General features: G+C 32.5%; 1 protein-coding gene across 2 annotated transcripts in view; it reads left to right on the forward strand.

Annotated features, from left to right (window-relative positions):
- Positions 1-8,306: 8,306 nt before the first annotated feature.
- Positions 8,307-21,865, forward strand: part of LOC145334157 (uronyl 2-sulfotransferase homolog pip-like) — a 102,236-nt gene continuing 88,677 nt past the window's right edge. Inside the window, exon 1 of one of the 2 annotated variants that reach the window (XM_080179539.1) lies at positions 8,307-8,754. In XM_080179539.1, coding sequence (XP_080035665.1) covers positions 8,687-8,754 — 68 coding nt within the window. In that variant the 5' untranslated portion in view covers positions 8,307-8,686. The remainder of the gene's footprint in view (positions 8,755-21,865) is intronic. The other variant, XM_080179606.1, reaches the window with a different exon arrangement.

Below are 21,865 nucleotides of genomic sequence, written 5' to 3' on the forward strand. Positions count from 1 at the left end.
TCTACCACACACCCTCTCCTTCTACTGGATGAACGAACTAACCAATAAATGAGGTCCATATTAACAAGCAAAATTGATGACAAATTTTCCCTTGTCAATATATCCACCTAAATCCCATATCCATTAATCAAGCAGTAGTGATACAGACATACATATTAGACTAATTGGACAAGAACATGTTTCATTACCATTCGGAAAATATTCTTTCATTATAAACTTACAAATCAACTTTTAGGATGCTGTGAGTATTGGTGCAAAAAATGGGGACAAATTTTAAATTGTTTTGACGGGGCTGATTTTTACGTCACAAGTGAGGGGAAAGAAAAGGGAAAGAGGAAAGAAACCCCCTAGAAAAGAGATGGGGGTATGACGTCACACGCCAAAACAATTTGAAATTTGTCCCCATTTTTTACTATTCTTTTGAATAATTGTCAACAAAATATCTCACAATTTAAAGGGTATAAGAACAAGGTGAACCCAAAAAAACAGATGGTAATACTAATGTACAGTAACAAAATAACATTCCATTTTAAGCATATATAGAACGATGGACGTACAGACGTACATACGGACATGTAAAGAGTAGTATCGCTACAAAAACTGTTTGGTTTAAAATTAGTAGGTTGACAAAAAGTGGATGATTAATTATTCAAAAGTCAATTGACCAGCAGAGGTTTTAGTTGTAAATAGTTAAAGTATTGCTTTCTTATTGTGAGTACAATATACATAGTATCAAACGCTTTGTTTATATCAGATTTAAAAATGTAAATTTAAGTATGTTAGAATCGCTTTTAACAGATTCAATTGTAAAGCAATTACGATTATTTTACATAAAAATTTTATTTGACTTTTTCCAATCAAAATTTAAAGATTGTGGCTAACAAATAAGATAACGTGAATATAAAACTTTGGAAACCAAGTATCTATCCAATGTCCCATCCCTCCATAGTTTTTACTTTCATTAGAACCACTCCTAAGTACGCTCATATGAGTGTAAGTGATCAATTTCAAATAATTTTATTCTTAAACTCTGACCCTAAAAACTCTAAGAAACGAGACATGTAATCTAGAAAACAGAAAGTCCAATCGTTTTTTTTTTACAAAGATTTAGGTATAAGAGATTTTTATTAAAATATTATTATTCTGGATTTTAATTTGTAAAACGAAAGCACTGGCTAAAAAACTGGTTTTAATCTTATAATTGTAAATTTCATATCCGCGAAAAGCTGTTTATAATACGATGCGAGAAATAACTATTGTAATATATATCCCTGTCCTAGATGACCCCCGGAGGAAGTAATATTTATCCTCTTCCTCTCTTAGAAAACTATTGAAAGTGAGATTGATTACGCTTTATTGACGCTATCCTTTTATTTTTATAAGCGAAGCTTTTCTATAGTTACGGTCGGTCCATCCCGTCCGTACGTCTGAGATGGATATATCTTTTTTCAGTAATTTAGGTATGTTAGAATTGTCCTATCGATTTCAAATTTTGCATGGTGATTCCTGTAGTAGTTAGGTACGATTTAGAAAGTGTAGCAACTTTATAATCATTACCAGAATGCCATTGTCCATACGTCCATTTGAAACATGTTGATTTTTTTTACATTTTTAACAAATATTTTTATGTGATCTAATTATCCGATTGTTCTGATTTTTGGTATACTGATTTCTAGGACAACAAAGTACAATATTATAAACAAAGCATCTCTATAATCAAGTCCTAAAACTGTAAGCATGTCCATAAACATTATCCTGTATCAAGAAGTTTTTCAACAAATTTACTCACAATTTTGCTTTGTCTCTTATTCATTTATATTCTGATTTTTCAGTTTTGACACTATACAAGTGTTAATGTCCGTTTGTCCTACCGTTTCAGGGCTTCGCTTTTATGGATGTTGTCATCCTTGTTATACATATAAGTGCTTTGTTTACAATTCAGTTCAGGATGTAGAATATACGTTGATTTTATGACAGGGGAATAATTGTTTTCAATTTAGGTTGCTAACACGGAACTCGTTTATTGGTCACTTCGTAGATCCAGTAGAAGGAAAGGGATGGGGGAAAGGTAGTGGGTTGTGGAGTTATTGTTATTTTAGCCCACAGCGTGTTTAACTTTATTAGAGAACATGAAAATCTGGTGGAAGATTCAAGTAATAATATATCCATTTAAGTGAGGGGGGGGGAAGGGGTTGATGATTTTTCGTTTGTTTGTTTATTACTTTAGGTCAGGTTAGGTTATATTGGTTACTAGCGGCTACGCCACTAGAGGCCTCTAGTGGCACTTTAAATCTTTGGTTTAAAAAAAATATTACTATACCTTGCAATGTTACGAAGGAGTCTCTATTAATATTCTACGATACTTTGCAATGTTACGTAGGAGTCTCTATTCGAGAGAAAAAAAAATTGATTTATTGTGATTTCTCTTGGGAGGGTGCTGGTACCCTCCCCCAAAATAGCTTTAAACCTTCCCGGGACCTATGAGAAGCTACCCTTTTAAGGAGAACCCGATCGGTTCAGTGGTTAGCGAGATTCTTCGGTACAAACACACAAACAGACAGACATCCTGCTACTTTAGTATAAGGATTGTTTGTCAAGTTTAGGTGCCCCCCCATTTTTGTTATGAGTAGGACAATAAACTAATAGCTGTTCTAGTGAAAAGCAAAAATTTTGTAGGAACATATTAATAAATCTCTAGAATCCTATTTGTTATTGACAAAATTAACGCAACCTCAACGTACATGTTTTCTTTAAGTCATTTCTAAAAGCGAAGCTTTTCTATAATTAGGGTCGGTCCTTCCGTCCGTACGTCCGTCCGTCCGTCCGTACGTCCGTCCGAGATAGATAGCTTTTATTCGTTAATTTAGGCATGTTAGAATTGTCATATCGATTTCAAACTTTGCATGATGATTCCTGTAGTAGTTAGGTAGGATTTAGAAAGCGTAGCAACTCTATAATCATTACCAGAATGTCCGTACGTCTATTTTAAACATGTTGATTTTTCTACTTTTTTACCAACAAATTTTTATGTGATCTAATTATCCGTTTGATCTGATTTTTGGTATATTGATTCCTGGGACAACAAAGATCAATAGTACAAGCGAAGCAACTCTATAATAAAGTCCTTAAAATGTACGTATGTTCATAAACCTTACCCTGTATCAAGCAGTTTTGCAACAAATTTACTTACACTTTTGCTTCGACTCTTTCGATACTTTAATATTCTGATTATTCAGTTCAGACACTTGTCTGTTTTCTACCGTTTCAGTGCTTCGCTTTTATGGATGTTGTCATCCTTGTTAGTAATGGATGGGACAATGGAGATTACAGAACTACTCTAGATTACGACTATTGGTTGAAAAGTTTCGACATTCTTTTTTTGAACAACCAAATTTTGAAAAATAAATATGCCTAAATACAATCAAAACTATCCAGTACGTATGGTCATACGGACGGACGGACCGTTAATAAAATTAGAAAAGCTTCGCTTTAAAATTTATTAATATATGTATTAGGGTTGGGCCGGATATCGGGCCTTTTTCAATATCCGGCCGGATACCGGATATTGAAATTATCCGGTTACCGGACACACAGCTCATTTCTAATGCCGGATATCCGGATATCCGGCCGGTTATCCCGTAATTTGGCAGATATCGAACTTTGGCCAGATATCCGGCCGGATACTGGATATCCGGTATCCGGATAAAAAAGTATCCGGCCCAACCCTAATATGTAATATGTATATATGAAAAGTAAACAGTTATTAGTATAAGCAAACACAATTGTCACTAGGACAAAATAAAGGCTGTACAAATGGATGTATAATACACGTGGATATTATGACAGGGGAAAACTTGTCGTCAATTTAGCTTGTAATTTCTCCTGTAATTTAGCGGTTAGTTCGTTTATCCAGTAGAGTTAGAGGGGTTGGTTGAGGGTTTTCGTTATTTTAGCCCACTGCGAGTTCCACTTTATTATAGAACATGAAAATCATGTGTAATATCCAAGTAATAATATAGCCATTGCTGTAAATCATAACATGTTAGTACAAAAGCAAGATGCTTGGATACGGAAGCTTGAACTTCTAGCCTACTTGTCATAGGAATCGCCAAATTGAAAATACATTATACCTTATTTGCGTAGGAATATTAGTTTTTGTTTGTAATGCACAAATATAAATTATACAATAAGACTATGAAGCCAATAAACGATAAAAACGAATCTTTGACCCTAACATTACATAAAAAGTCAGTGTCACTTTATAGTTGTTAATAAATGTTTGACTTATTGTCTGATTTCTTGAGCTTCGCTATTATGATTGTTACCTTCTTTGTTACGAAAGAATGGATATATTACTTGAATGTTACACTAGATTTTCATTTTCTCAAATTAATCAAAACTTGTAGCGGGTTAAAATAATTATAACCCCATCAACTCCCTTCACCGAGACAACGTAAAGTGGCACCAAAAAAATGACGTCATGCAATAAAGTTGACCAATGAGAGGTCAGTATACACTGTAATTGACCAATGATGGTAAAATTTATACTGGCCTCATCCCTTCCCCTTCTACTTGATGAACAAACTGACCAATAAACGAGTTCCAAATTAGCAAACTAAATTGACGACAATTTCCACCTGTCATAGTAATCACGTACATACATTCGGCATCCATTTATGAAATTATATTTGGAGTGACTGAGTACTTTTTCCGCTCCAATAGTCAAATATTTCTCTAAAATTAAGCAATCACATTAAAATAGAAGAGTTTAGAATAATGGATATGTATACGGAGAAATCATCGGAGGAAAATGAAGGTATTCCACTCAAATTTAAAGACGTGCCCTCACTCCCTTATCTATCTATCTATCTTTCTTCTTATCTATCTATCTATCTTTCTTCTTATCTTTCTATCTATCTTTCTTCTTATCTATCTATCTATCTTTCTTCTTATCTATCTATCTATCTGTCTATCTTTCTATCTTTATATCTATCACTATCTTGTCACTATTTCTATACAGGGATATCATAGGATAAGACAATGCACGATAAATTAATGCACAACCCCAATGACGATACACATAATTACTCCTTCTGTAGATTAAAATTAGTGGTTGAAACGTTTGGACACTCAAATAAATAACCAACCAATCAAAATTTAATTGTTGTTAAGCCAACGAATATTATAACGTTATATTAATACTTTGGGAACAAGTGTAATAAACAGCCCGATGTCCCCTCCCTCCGTGATTTTACAGAAAGAGTAAAAAGAAAAAAATTATAGGTATTCAAAAATAATGTTTCCTTTTAATTTTCTTTTTACACTTGTCATAAAAGTAAATATATTTCCTATACTATTAAGTTTAATGTATTTTAGTACAGTAGTTATACAATTAAAGAGAGAAAGAGAGACATGTTCAATTACAGAATATTGTATGTTTGTAGCTTTTATATAATTCGCTTCATCAGTGTTTTGTTTTTAAAAGCGAAGCTTTTCTATAATTAGGGTCGGTCCGCACGTTCGTTCATCCGAGACGGATAGCTTTTTTTCGTTAATTTAGAATTGTCCTATCGATTCCAAACGTTGCATGGTGATTCCTAAAGTAGTTAGGTACGATTTAAAAAGCGTAGCAACTCAAAATCGTTACCAGAATGTTGATTTTTTAAAACTTTTTTAACAACTTATTTTTATATGATCTAATTATCCGATTGATCTTATTTTTGGTATACTGATTCCTTGGACAACAAAATACAATATTATAAGCCAAGCAACTCTATAAAATGTTAGTATGTCCTTAAACATTATCCTGCATTAAGCAATTTTTTAACAAATTTACTTACAAATTTGCTTCGACTCTTAAACATTTATATTCTGATTATTCAGTTCTGACACTATACAAGTGTCAATGCCCTTTTGTCCTACCATTTCAGAGCTTTGCTTTTATGGATGTTGTCATCCTTGTTTGTTTCTATAATTTATACAACATAATCATGCAAAAGTAACAGGATGTCTGTCTGTGTATATTGAAAAACCTCGTTAACCGCTGAACCGATATTGTCCTCCTTACAATACAGAGAAATAATGTATATTAAAACAATTATACTGGTACCCAAAGTTTTATAAAGCCGTTCTACTAATCATTGGTTACTTTTATTTTAATATGATTGGTTGGTAAAAACAAGCAGTGTCCATACTATTCCACCAATAACCTTAATATACGGAGGGAATAATTTATCTTGTATTGTCTTATCCCTTAAGATCCCTGCGTAAGGCATACGTGTAACGAAAATTCTTTACATAAAAACCTTCGTATAATTCGCCTCAGGCAAAAAAACACAAACTTTATTATTTACGGTCAAAATTTATCATTAAAAAATAAAATATTTATATCTATTTTATGCTATGTTATAGCTTTATTTACAAAAGAGGACAATTTATAAAGGATTTAAGTCTGATTTAATTATTTTGATAAAAAAAATTTATGATAGGATTATCTTCTTAAACTTAAAGTAGCTAAAATTCACCTTTTTTATAGTTAAGCAAATAGCTTGAAATAGCTAATTTTAAAAGTCACGAGTAAATGCAGAAAAAATCTCTATGATTATCTAAAAATAAATGGCCTAAAACCATCCAGGGTCCTGTGAAGCTTCCATAGATTGGAGAACCCAATCAGATCTGTAGTTATTGAAATCTTACTACTTTATATAATAAGATATTTAAAACAATTCATATTAATACATTCAAAAGTTTTGGGAATGTTTAGAAAATAAAATATAAATCAAAAGACAAATTCTTGTTCTTAAGGGAAAATGGACACGAACCCCATTATTATAAACAAATTAACCCTTTTGCAGATTAAAACTATAAGTGGAAAATTTTATGATGTACAACCAAATTAAGATTTAAGTTAAGTCAAAGAATGGGAAAAACTTCGGATTTTAATGTATACTTTTAAACAAATAGTTAGTTTTGCTAAAAATTTAATTTTGTTGTTTTTCCAGATCTTCATGTGAGGGATATGAAGAGAAATCAACGAGAATTAATAGTGTGTGTGTGTGTGTGTGTGTGTGTTTGTCTGTGTGTTTGTGTAACGTGCGTGCACCCTAGTCTAAGCGCACAGCAGCGCAACAGTATCTTATATTCTTAATGTGCTCGATGGCCAAACAATGAAGCTAAAATGTAAAAAAAAGCAAAAAAAAATTATAAAGGGTGTTAAAAAAAAAACAATCGCTTCACTTTTTTCAATGAAAACATTACAGTTTTGGTCCAAAATTAATAAAAAATAATACAATTCATGCCCAAGCAAAGAAAATTGAATTTTAAATCTACTCACCTCTCCAGAGCACTAGAGCTTAAGACCTAGCCCCTGCAGAGAAATTTGCCCTACGCCGAAAGTGAATATTTTATTACAAATTAAGACAAATATGTCTTTTTTTAAAAAAAGAACAAACCGTCTTAAGTACTTGAAAGCTTGTAGATAGACCCCATAATGTTTGGAGTTTCTGATGTGGCATGTAAAAAATTGGCAGGGATTGAGTTAAAATCTGGTTAAGGTGTCTATAGAATGATTTTTACATGCCCCATAAAAAAATCTAAACATTATGGGGTCTATCTCCAAGATTTGAAGTACTTATGATGGTTCAAATTGTGAGCGGTTGTTTATTTTTTGAACCCCCTTTAAGTAGTAGTTAGAATTTGATTGTTTATGACTAAAGATCTCGCAAACGACTGGACTGAAAAAGTAAATTTAAGAAAATTTATGGTCTGGGGCAGGTTTAAGATATTTTAAGTAGGGGTGCGTCATTTCAGTTCAGAGATATGGTCCCAAGAAATAAATAACCACCATTTTTTTACCTTTCGGAGGGATATCCTATCCCCCATTGGGTCAAGGGGGGAAAACAGTTTTTAAAAAATAACTGATTATGAAATTTAGCTATTTTAAATTTTGGTAGATTTATAAAAACATCGAGCGCTTCACTCGTAGCGAAGGGAAATTTTTTTAATGAAGGGGGGAAATAAGAAAGAGGTTGACGGGGCAGGGGGTTGTTGGTTGTGTAAGGTTGGGGGGGGGGGGGGGAGGAGGGGAAGGGGTAAAGTTAAAGGAACTTGCGCTTAGTTTGATTTCTCCTAATATGTACCAAAAGATATGTGCGCGTTTGTGTGCGTGTGTTTCTGTGTGTGTGAGTGTGTCACAAGGTTTCACCTCTTCACACACTGACACACACACACACACACACACACACACACACACTGACAGGCCAAATGTGAATCCTGGTTTGTGTATATGTGGTGATTCTATCTATCTATCTATGGTATAAGGTTGCTGTATGTACAGCTATCATAGCCCCCTACTACATAGCTTTATACGTGAAGGTATATGATCAGAGGGTTACTAGAGGGTCCTGTGGATGGATCTACATATCATCTTCAGCATAGTAACAATATATATACATTTCAGAGATCTTAATTAACTTTCTTAAATGTTGTAAACAAATTTAATTAAAACATTAGTGATATTTAATTCTAATTGTTTTAGTAAAATATTATTGTTTGAATCGAAATATTGTGAAAAAATGTCTTTGTGAGTTATACAATTGATGGTGAAAGATATCTAGAGATATCTAGGTGTCCTGCTAGCTAGCTAGGTTGTGAGGAAGGAGGATATAGAGAGAGATAGCAAGGAAGGATGACAGGGACATACAGAACTTTTGTGAGCCATTATAGAGCAGCAGTTAGACAATATGTACCGAAAAGGTAAAATTTATATATCCGTGTACGTGGACGTCCAAGCTTTTTATTTTGAGGGGGGTAAAATGAGGGGTTTGAACGGCATAATTTAATGTATTTTAAAAAATTTTAAAGGGGTAAAAAGATTGTTTTCAAAGAATAAGGGGGGTAAACATCCATTTACCTGCAACCCTTGGACGTCTTTTTTCGTACATAAAAAGATGTAGGCTATTTTTAGGAGTAGCTAAAGATCTCGTTAACTGCTGAACTAATTTAGTTCTCCTTTACAGTAAAACTTCTTAAAGATCCTGAGTAGGCATTTACAATTTTGTGAAGGGTAGCTCAACCCCTCAAACATTAAACCAATTTAAAATATGCGGTGAGTTGATTTTTAAGATGACTCTGGAGACCTCTAGGGGCGCAGCTGAAAACATTTTCAGAATTCTAAGTTTAAACTTTTTATTAAGCCTTGAAAAAAATTAGATTTCATTGACCCTCAAGAAACTTATAAAGATTAAAGTTTAAAAGTCCTAATTAACTTATCTGAAACCTGTTTTAAAAATTTGGAAAACCCCAAGCCCTATGGTCAATAGTAATTCTAGTTAATAATAAAAAGAGTGAAAGTCAGGAATCTAAAGGGATAAGACAATGGCCGATAAATTGATACACAAAATAAACCTTTCTGTAGATTACACTTAGTGGTTGAAAAGTTTGATACTCAACTTAATGAACCAACCGATCAAAATCATCAAAAGTCTAGTAATGATGAACAGCCTAATATTCTCCCCAACCCTGGTGAAAGAACAATTCTTGATAAGAAGGCAAGGACAAAGGTTTGTAATTAATTGTTCCAAATAAATTGGAGAAATTTCTATTTTGCCTTAGATATTACTTGTTATCAACAACGAAGAAACTTAATATTAAAGAAAATCATGTACATACACTCTAAATTCACGGTAAAATATTCCTAGTAACGAATATTTACAAAAATCTATGAGTTTTAAAGGCTGCTAGCTGCCAAACGGCTGAACGTACAGATCATACCCGCACACTAAAATGTATATAATTCAAAAAATTAAAGAATGTGTAAAAAAAAATTGGGTACCAGTATAAACTAAAGTTTTCATTGTCCCCTCCCTTCTAATATTTTATTTTTTTACTAGCGACTACGCCCCTAGAGACAGACAGACATCCTGTTACTTTATTATAAGGATTAAAGCCATTTTTTTAATCCATAATCCAAAATGTTTGTCTGACACGTTATTTGTTCCATTAATTAAGTTATTGTATGCGATATCCTTGAAAATTTTGTTTACTACGAGCAAATAAAATCAACAAGATTGGTATTTTCCAGTGAGGCTTCGAACCCGATTAATATCTGGTGGATTGGAACCGGTTCTCATCCACACGGAAAAATCATGTATGGCATCGTATTACAGGCAATTTCCAACGAATATTAAAATAAAAATAATACCAGTATTGTTACTCTGTTCCTTCGGAACACAATCTCACAATTTCTATTTTAATATCCACGGAAAGCTGTCTATAATATGATGCGATAAATAACCATATCAAAATGTTCGTAGCTTTCAAAATATACATGAACAACCACCCTTGCATAAAGTAGTAAGTATTTTTCCATTTTTGGAAAGCTTTACTTGGGTTCAGTGATGGTTTCAGGCTATTTTTTTTCTCGAAATTAGTAAATTATTATGAAGAGGGGGGGAGGTTCATAGAAAATACTTGTCATGTCAATGAATCACTAAATCTTAGTTAGTGAGGGGACATTTGACTAAAAAGTACACTAGTACCCAAGGTTTTTAAATCTTTAGAAGTGGTAGTTTTGTTTATTATCATTGAGGCATCGTTTATCAAGGCCTTATTGAATTATCATTGATCTTAAGGATTATGCCAGTTAAATTGATGTACACCCTAAAATTAGGTTAAACAAAATCACCCCTTTTGTAAATTATCATTGGGGGTACAGGCAGCTTGTAACAACCAACAAAACGATGATATTTACCCCTTTTATAGACAACCAGACAGACAGACAGACATTTAACAATATATAGAGTAGCTATACTAAAATTTAAAAACTAATAAAGCGCCAAATTTTTAGTTTATTCATCGTAAATTGGCTAGTTTATGTTTATAAGGAAGTAAAATATTTTTGGCGGATTTTTATAGTGATTATATTTATTCAAGTACTGCATATGTACAGATCAGTATATGTTAATGTTGTACTGTAATTCTAATCTATGAGGCTTTTATAGGAACCACCTTATGGTATAAAATCTCGGAAGTAATAAAATAATTAGTAAAATATACAACTTATGTAGCTCATGTCTGACTTTGCATGGATAAATTTTAATTATGTAGTATATGTGGTGAATTATACCTTAATTAACACTGAATTGTTTAAATGTGCTTTTCTCTGAGATCATGGACGTCCAAGCTTTTTATTTTGAGGGGGGTAAAATGTGAGGTTTCACTGGTTTTACGAGTGTAATCTAATGAATTTTAAAAAATATTGAGGGGGGTAAAATGAGGGGTTTCAAGGTTTGAGTGGATGACTTTCATTACTATGACCCCCTCCCGAAAATACATACGGACATTATAGAAAACATTAGCTATAAAAAAAGATTTTCTCTATAAAATATACACGCTCATATTTTTTCAACCTTGTTAGAGGCCAATTTTTTCTCGTATACCGCACACACGTAGTTTACATTTTTCCACGATTTATAATGAATTATGGCACATCCATTATCAACGTTTCTTGGGAGAAATAGAATATTTTCCAGCATGGCTTCGAAACTGATTAATATCCGCTGGATAAGCATCGGTTATCAGCCTTACTGAAAAATCATGTTTAGCATCGGATGAGCTGAAAATGGATTGCCTATTTCTTCAATAATTTCCAAATGTGTACAGGAGATAACCCAACAAACGCTATTTTCAGTTACTTCGGTCAAAGGGAAAATCGATATAATGTATAAAAAATAAAAATCATAAATTCAATATTATTAGCTATGATTATAACTTTACTTTTAGCACATAAAATCTGGTAAATGTAGTAATATATCGATTGGAAAATTATTTTTTGCTTCATGTCAATGCTGTTAATTCTAATTTAATTATGAAGGTTCTGAGCTGCTTTTGGCAGCTTAACGGCGGATTGTATAGATCCGGCCATCGTTCGCACATTGATATAACCAACCCTTTTTTCGTTCAAATGCAGGAGTGACAAACGTAGGAGTGGATGCTTAATCGACCTTACTAACATATTTTAAACTATAGATTTTTTTTTATTTGCTTAACCCCTGACGGGGGGGGGGGGGCTTATTAGTATATTCATAACTTAACCTAACCAAATTTGTAAAGAAATTTCAAATTAGATTAATATTTTAGACACTCCTACATTTGTCTGCTCCGACGTTTGTCACCTCTTTTTTATCCATTGACTTATCCCTTCTCCTCAGAAACTGATTAAGACCCCTTTTATCAAATAGAATTAAACAAATTTGCTAATGTCGTAATATTTAATTAAGTAGTACAATTTAAAGTTTATGCTACGTTTTTGCAAAAAATTTTTTTTAGCAATTTATTTAATAGCTATTTATCGCATCGTATTATAGACAGCTTACCGCAGATATTAAAATGAAAAAGCATAAGATTCAGGCTTAATATAACTGGTATTTATTTTATGATATTTATTTTCTTATGCCTGAAAAATTGTCTGTAATATGATGCTACACATTTTTGTTTAGTATGGCTGAAAAAAATGAAACCTATCATGTTTTTATCTACAAAATTTAAACATTTTTTTTGTTGTTTTGTTAAATTACACTGTAATATTGCATAATGACATTAATTAAACAGAAATCCGGATTACCAAAAACTGCCCTGGCAAAATTTCCCTTAATTTTGTACAACGACAAAATTTCCCCTAATTCTCAAATTGTTTGCACTGCACTATATTTACCATTTTAAATGTATGTTCTTCCGGGGAGAGAGGGGACAGTGGGCTGTTTATTACACTAGCACCCAAAGTTGTATAATAATGTTATCTTATGGCTCAACAACTTTGGGGACTTTTATTGAATTTTGATTAGTTGGATTATTTAGTTGAGTGTTCAAATGTTTCAACCACTAAATTTACTCTACAGAAAGAGTTATTAAGTGTGTCATCATTGGGGATGTACATCAATTTATTGGTCATTTTCTTATCCCTTTAGATACCTGATTTTCTTCTATGCTAAAATAAAACTTATTTGAAAGGACTTCTGAAGATTAATTTTATTGGTACAAATGTCTGTACACTGCTAGCTTGCACTATCAAATCAACATTTGATAAAAGTCCTCAAAGTTTTAAAGTCAACGAAAGAGACATTTTATAAAACTTTGGGGAAATTTTAGTTGAAATTTGCAGGTATAAGGGATAAGATTAAAGACAATGTCCTATAAATTTATGTACACCCCCGATGAAGATACAGAAAATTGCCCCTTCTGTAGATCCATTTTATTGGTTTTATTTGTTTTTATACCAACAAATTTTATAAAAGTCCCCAAAGTTTTAAGCTAACAAATAAGAGACAAGTTTATAAAACTTTGGGGACTAAATTTTGACACTCTAATATAACTTTGGCCACCTCTAGTGTGAAAAACTGGTGAAATTTGTCAAAATTTGTTCCACCATGGGGTCAGGTTCCGGAGAATATTTAAAAACATTGTGTAACAGTAGGATATTTAGCTTGAAAGTCTTTATAATGTGCTGTTATACTTGTATAAATGGACCTTTCAAGCAGCCATTAACTATTATGATAATGTTAAGCCTAGTAGTGACATGTCTCAACAATGTAGCTAAAAAATAACAGTAGATATTTATTATATGACAAGGATTTTAGGGGATAAGAGAATGGACGATAAATTGATACTACAAGCCAATCAAGCCAACAAATGAAAGATTTTTCTTTAAAAACTTTAGGGACCAGTATAATTTACAGTTCACCTTCTTTTCTAATTATATGAATTTTATGGTATAAATTGCTCTTTTGAAACCATTATATTTTAGCAATATTGAATAAACACATTAACATGAAGAAATTTCTATAAATCTTATAAAATTGTTCTTTATTATTACCAGGGAGAGAGGGGACATTGGGATGTTTATTACACTAGTCCCTAAAGTCTTGTAATAACGTTTTCTTATTCGTTGGTTTAACAACCTTGAGGACTTTTATTAAATTTTGATTAGTTGATTCATTAAGTTGAATGTCCAAACGTCTCAACCACTTATTGTAATCTACAGAAATTTTGGGAATCATCATTGGGGAAGTACATTTATTTATAAGCCATTGTCTTATCCCTTTAGCTCCCTGATTATTAAAGGATAAAATAACAATGGAAACGGGAAAAATTATGACATGGAAAAGTGGATAATATCCTGTTTCAAGATATTTAGAATTAATATACCTCTCTTTTCAAAGCATATATAGAATGGAGGGGGGGGGGGAGTTGTAACTAGGATTGGGCCGGATACCGGATATCCAGCTGATTTCTAATGCCGGATATCCGGTATCTGGCCAGATATCAAACCAGATATCCGGCCGGCAGTATAAATTAGCCGGTTATCTGGTATCCGGATAGTTTCAATATACGGTATCCGGCCGGTCCCGGATATCGAAAATAGCCGGATATCCGGCCCAACCTTAGTTGTAACTCCCTCAGGGTAATATTCTCAGGGGAATTAATGAGAATAAGTGGGGAGGGTAGTATTACGTTTGTTTGTTTATTATTCTAGCCATTGTTAGGTTAGGTTATATTAGGTATAGTCCCGCAGGGTTATAGATCCCCGCAGGAAAAAAACGAAACCCTAACCAATAAAAAATTGCAAAAGAAACCTTTTTTTTTGAGTTATATTAGGTAAATTCTTTTATAACTTCTCTTTCAATTAAACATAGTATTAAAGTAAAATTCAATGCATTTAATATAAAGAAATTTAATTCAACATTTGGGATGTACATAAATTATCGTCTATTGTCTTATCGATTAAGTTCCCAGGATATAAATAGATTTGAAATGCATAAACTGACCTCTAAACAAACCAGGGATGGAGAGATAGGTTAATTGCTGATTAATTACTTCTTCCTCTAATTGCTGTATATTAGTCTGTCCTATAAATCTTGTACATTCCCAATTACAATATACAAAATTATCCCTTTTTAAACATTAAAGATTATTGGGTAAAAAGTTGGACACTAATTTTTAACAATTCACTTTTTCTGCCAACAAATAAGTAAACGTGGTTATTTAACTTTGGGTACTGTCCTAACGTCCCTGAAATAAACCTGAAATTTGGGGGACTTTGATATATTACTGATTACAAAAATAAAAGTCATTTTGTGCATTTTATTTATCTTTTTTTGCGCGAGTTAGAACCTCTCCCCCGCCTTCCTTTTTTAACTTTTTTTAGACCGTTTAGTGAGCTCTTACCATGCGCGGCTTTTCTGTCTGAGAGAAAGTTGACAATGGGCTGTTTATTTTACTAGTCCCCAAAGTTTTATAGTAACGCTTTCTTATTCGTTGGCTTATCAACTTTTGGGACTTTAGTGAATTTTGATTGGTTGATTCATGAAGTTGATTTTTGAAACGAATCAACCACTAATTTTAATCTATATACAGAAGGGGTTGTACATCAATTTATCGGGCATTGTCTTATCCCTTTAGATTCCTGCTTTTCTATTTCTTGTTTGAACCTTAAGTGATCATAAATTGTAAACAAAACAAGGATGACAAGCGAAGCACTGAAACAGTAGGACAAACGGACATTAACACTTGTATAGTGGCAGAACTGAATAATCCTAATATAAATGTATAAGAGTCAAAGCAAAATTTTAAGTAAATTTGTTGAAAAACTGCTTGATTCAGGATAATATTTATGGACATACTTACTTTTTTAGGACTTGATTATAGAGTTGCTTCGCTTATTACATTATACTTTGTTGTCCCAGGAATCAAAATACCAAAAATCAGATCAATCGGTTGATTAGATCACATAAAAATTCGTTGTTAAAAAATTTAAAAAATCAATATGTTTAAAATGGACGTACGGACATTTTGTTGTTGATTATAGAGTTGCTACGCTTTCTAAATCGTATCTAACTATTAAAGGAATCACCATGAAAAATTTGAAATTGATAGGACAATTCTAACATGCCTAAATCAACAAAAAAAGCTATCCGTTACGGACGGACGGACCGACCGTAATTATAGAAAAGCTTCGCTTTTTATAATGATAGAAAAGCATCGCTTTTAAAATTTAGTGAGGGTGGTGGGTGGTTCTTATTAGTTCACTTGTGGAATGAGAGATGTTTACATTGCAATTTATCTCTATGCTAATTAACTTTTTATTTTAAACTCAAAAAGTACATTAAGAATTAATGAAATGCAAGGAGGGAGGAGACATTGGACTTTAAATTTTACTCGTCCCAAAAGCAAAAACATAATATAATATAAGGGATATTTGTTTATCTGAATTTGGGTTGTGTATATATTTATTTGATGTGCTTAAAATGGGGTGAACTGAAATTAGTTTCCGAATGTGAACACATTTTCCGAGGTGTTTCCCAATCCTATCTCAATATTTGCTACTAGCTAAAAAACCTTCAAACTTCAAAAAAAAATCAAAATTTGAATGTATTAACGATTTATACATTATACATTCAAAGTTTTAATTTTTCAAATTTAGATTTTTTTTTTGGAAGTTTGAAGGTTTTTTAGCTAGTAGCAAATATTGAGATAGGATTGGGAAACACCTCGGAAAATGTGTTCACATTCGGAAACTAATTTCAGTTCACCTAAAATGGATTGTCTATTACTTCAATAATTTCCAAATGTGTACAGCAGATTATTGCAAACGCTATTTTTAGCTACTCCGATCAAAGGGAAAAGCGATATAATTATACATTCAAAATTTTAATTTTTCAAATTTTGATTTTTTGGGGGAAGTTTGAAGCTGTTTTAGCAAGTAGTAAATATTGAGATAATACGCGGATGCTAGGTACACTTTCGGAAACTAAAATTCAGTACATCATTTATTTTATTTAGTGAGGAATGTTAGAAACTTTCTTATAATCAGGGATCTAAAGCAGGCGTCCAAGCTTTTTTTTTGGGGGGGGGGGTAAAATTTTTTTAAGGGGGGGGTAATTTGGTTTTTTGGGAGGGGGGTATTTACCCCCCCAAAATTATTTGGGGGGGTAAATACCCCCTCCTAAATGGTTGGGGGTGCCTACGGCACCCCCAGGGTAGGGGTAAATTTTAAATGGGGGGGGGGGGAAATGAAAAATTTTTTTGGGGTGCCTACGGCACCCCCAAATTCGTTTGGGGGGGGGGGGGGGTAATCGCCCCATTACCCCCCCCCCCTTGGACGTCTATGATCTAAAGGGATAAGGCAAATCAAAATAAACAAAATTAACCCTTCTGTAAGTTGAAATTATTAGGGAAAAGTGCTAGATGGACATGACGAACATGACAAGATTTTTAGGGACTAGCACCATTTATGGGATAAGACAATGGCCGATAAATTGATGTACATCCCTAATGATGATACACAAAATTACCTCTTCTGTATATTGATTAATGGCTGAAACGTTTGAACACTTAGAGATTAATAAATCAACTAATCAAAATTCACTAAGGTCCCCATAGTTGTTAAGGCAACGAATAAGAAAACGTTATTACACGATTTTGGGAACTAGTGTAATAAACAGCACATTGTCCCATCCCTCTGTGCATATATCTAAGTTTATTTTCGCATTGTTTTATGTCGCACATAGTTTCTTAAAATTTAAATAGTTGGAGGGAACTTTGATTAAACTATGTAACTTTAAAATTTTTAAGTTACTTTAGTTTTTTTAAAAATAATAGCTATCAAGTATCCTAAGAAAAGACAAATTTATGTACTTACCCAATGATGAAAGACAAAATTAATCTTCTGTAGATGAAAATATTTGATTTAAAAGTTTGAAACCAATCAATCCCAATTCAATACAAGAACCCAATGTTTTTGAGCCAACAAATAATATAAACTTTGGATACCATTGAAATTAAAATAAAGTTGAAATTATGATCTATTATTTGTATGGTTTAATAGATGATACAATAATGTATTTTATGATGTGTGCAACTTTAATTAATTTTTAATGCTACATTAATTCTATGCAAGGATCTAAAGGGATAAGACAATAGCTGATAAATTAATGTACATCCCTAATGATGATACACAAAATTAACCCTTCAGTAGATAACAAATAAGAAAACGTTATAATAACACTTTGGGGACCAGTGTAATCAAAAGATCAATGTCCTCTCCCTCCCTGAGTTCTTTGCCTTTTATTGTTCTAATTGTTTGTATAGAGATATTAAATAACTTATTTTGTCCTTTCCCTGTTGTACTTGGAAGATTTTTGTTGACATTTAGTTTAAATGATCGAGATCTATTATGCGCAGGGGAGGGGCATTGGAATTCCACTAGTCCCCAAAGGTTTATAATAACTCTTTCTTATAACCATCTTATGGACTTTGGATTTTGATTGGTTGATTTATGAAGTTGAGTGTCCAAACGTTTACACCAAAAATTGTAATGCACACAAGGTAATTTTGTGTAGTTACATTGATGATTTAAATTTAACGGCCATCCCTTTAGATCACTGAACGTTCATCGAAATGATATATTCCTTTAAGTAGGATAGGATTCTTTTTTTCTTCTTATCCCCCTCTTTTTTCTTGAAATATACTTGTACTAGCGGTTACGCCTCTAGAGGCCTGTTTTTTTTTGTTCCAGTCTCTTCGATACCTACCAATGTTTCGTTAAGTATCTCAAATATTTAAAAAAAAAATTTATTTTGCATGATTTCTCATGGGAGGGTCGTGATACCCTCCCCCAAAATATTTATAAACCCCCCCGGGACCTATGAGAAGCTACCCTGTTAAGGAGAAGCCGATCGGTTCAGCGAGATTCTTCGGTACACACAGACAAACAAACAAACAGACAGACAGACAAACAGACAAACAGACAGACAGACAGACAGACAGACAGACAGACAGACAGACAGACAGACAGACAGACAGACAGACGGACAGACAGACAGACATCAAGCTACCTTGTATTATAGATTAGGAAGTAAAAAAAGACAATAGCACAAAAAAGAGTTAGCTATTATTCTTACTAAACAATGTACTATCCACAGGGATCTTAAGGGATAAGACATAAAAGGATTATTGATGCATTCCCAATTATGATAAACCAAAAAACAAGTATTATTATGTAGTTTTAAGTTATAGATTTGTAAAAAAAATTGTAATTTATTAAAAGCTTAAAAGAAAAAAACAAGCGTCAAAAAAACATTCTATAGATGTATATCCTTTTTTTTAACAAATAAGATATTTGGCCAGTAGAACAAAAGTACAATCAAGGCCCAATAGTCAAAACTCCGTAGACCGGAAATGTACTTTAAAAAAGTACAGGGGCAAATAAACTCAAAAATATATCTTGAATTTGAATTGATATCCATTTTTAGGAATTATTTACTTTATTTTGTGCATCTTACAAAGTAAACCATTTTAGATAAATATTAAATACAACTGAAGAAAACCCATATGTACAAAAACTGACTGTAAATTAACCCGCCATCCCAATTGTCTCTTTGTGTCTGCATATTTATTTATGTAGAATACTGGGTGTCCAAAAATATCATTAATAACATGATTTTGGTACACTCTCTATTTTTAAGGATTTTACTACGATATTGTCATCTTAAAGGTTAAGACAGAATACAATAAATTATTGTACATCCTCAATGATAATAAACAAAATATCCCCCCTGTAAATTAAAATTATTGGTTAAAACGTTTGGACATTGTACCATTTGAACCAAATAATCAAGGTATATTAAAAGAACCTGAAGTTTTTAAGACGAGGAATGAGAAAGCTTGCCTTTTAAACTTTTGGCACCTTTATGAATTACAGACCAATGTCCAACCCTCCCTTTTTTAATATACAATGTTTGGGACACCCTGTATATCCTTGTATTTAGAATTAAGTTACTTGGCAAATACTACAATTTTATACATGGTTATTCTAAACTGAGAAAATATACACATTTGTTTAGAGCTTTTTTAGAGCATTTTCAGCCGCTTATGCAAGAGTCATATTTCATAATTTCTAAAATTACTCAAAAACAGTAATTCTAAAGTACCCAAAGTTTAATAAACACTTTTTCTCTTTAAAAGTTTGGGTACTCTCATGAAATCTTTAATGGTTGGATTGGACTACCTGTGTCCAACCTTTTGAACCAATGATTTTGAGTTAAAGAAGGGGTAATTTTGTTTATAATCATTGGGGATGTATTTCAATTTATTGTCTATCAAAATTAATAATTTTAGCTTTTCATTACTAACTTTAAGAAAAACAAATCAAAACAGCCATACTTTATTAATCTAAATATATTAAGTCCATTATGTTAGTAAAAACTATCATTGTTCCATAGATATTAGAACCATTATATTACAATATAAATTTAATATTTATTAGCAGTAAAATCGATTTGTTATATTGCTGTAAAAAAAGTCTATGGAACCAGACTTTATTTGTGTCTAGTGAAAGTTGGTCATTGTATTATTTTAAAACCATTAGAAATATAACAGAGCAATGGATATATTATTACTTGGATGTTGCGCCAGATTTTCATAATAAAATAACAATAATTTATAGTTTTGCGAGATCTTAACAAACAGAAAAAAACAGACTGCTTCATATAAAAGGATATCCAATAGGACTCTGCTTTTTGGATAAGCTACAGTTGGCCCCAGGCATATTTAGGCCACATATACTTGGTTAAAATTGGTAAGAAAATATCTGTTAATTTCCCACTAAGTGCTTATAGAGCACAGACACCCTCCCCCTTTTAATTTTGAAAAGATTATAAATAAGGTTGGTTTGTTTTTCGCTTGTTTGTTTATAATCACCCCACCCCCGTTTTATTTTATTTTTAATTGCATAAATAACTAGAGGGGGGAGGGGTTCTGTGCATAAAAAGGCACTTTGCGGGAAACCGCCAAAAATCTGGTTGATCCGTAACCTGGCTTTATTACCCCCATTTCAATTTAATCACCACAATCATTAGGACGGGATCTTTTTATATACTTTATACATATAAAAGGGGTAGGTATTATACACAGGCAAAACAAGGATGACAACATCCATAAAAGCGAAGCATTGAAACGGTATGACAAACGGACAGTTGTATAGTGTCAGAACTGAAAATCAGAATATAAATGTATAAGAATCGAAGCAAAGTTGTAAGGAAATTTGTTGAAAAACTGCTTGATACAAAATAATGTTTATGGACATACTTACATTTTTTGGACCTGATTAGAGAATTGCAACGCTTATAATATTGTACTTTGTTGTCCCAGGAATCTACATACCAAAAATCAACATGTTTAAATGGACGTACGGATATTCTGGTAATGATTATAGAGTAGCTACGCTTTCTAAATCGTACCCAACTACTACAGGAATCACCATGCAAAGTTCTAACTGTCTGTGACGTACGGACGGACTGACTCTAATTATAGAAAAGCTTTAAAAATAGTGCAGCTACGCTCCTCATTACCAACACGTACATTTTATCAGTATATTGGCAAAAGAAAAGCCATAAAAATCTTGAAATAAGCCATTAGGAAAGAATTATGAGTTATTGTTATTGGTCCATCTGCGAAGCCATGATTTCACTAAGGTGCGTAGCATATCTACAAGTTAAATAACGGTTGATATGGTTTAAAAGCGAAGCTACTCTGTTACACGGATATGTCCGTACGTTGTCTGCATCCAAACAGTTGAATGACTAAGGTATCGGAGAAAGCCAAAAAAGTCATGTGTGACATAAAAAAAATACGTCTAACAAGGAAGGATGAGAGGAGAAGTGGGATAGGAAACCCCCAAAAAAGAGATGGGTATTTTTGAGACTTTAGACTTTCTCAGATATCGAACAAAATTGCTCAGTTTTGCCAAAAATCAACAATTACTTTTTACTTATACAGTGTGTTTTTTTTATGAGCACTTTTTTGAAAGCAA

This window comes from Acartia tonsa, chromosome 1 (genome assembly GCF_053477335.1).
Source record: "Acartia tonsa isolate MP-2025a chromosome 1, ASM5347733v1, whole genome shotgun sequence".
NCBI classification, from domain to species: Eukaryota; Metazoa; Arthropoda; class Copepoda; order Calanoida; family Acartiidae; genus Acartia; species Acartia tonsa.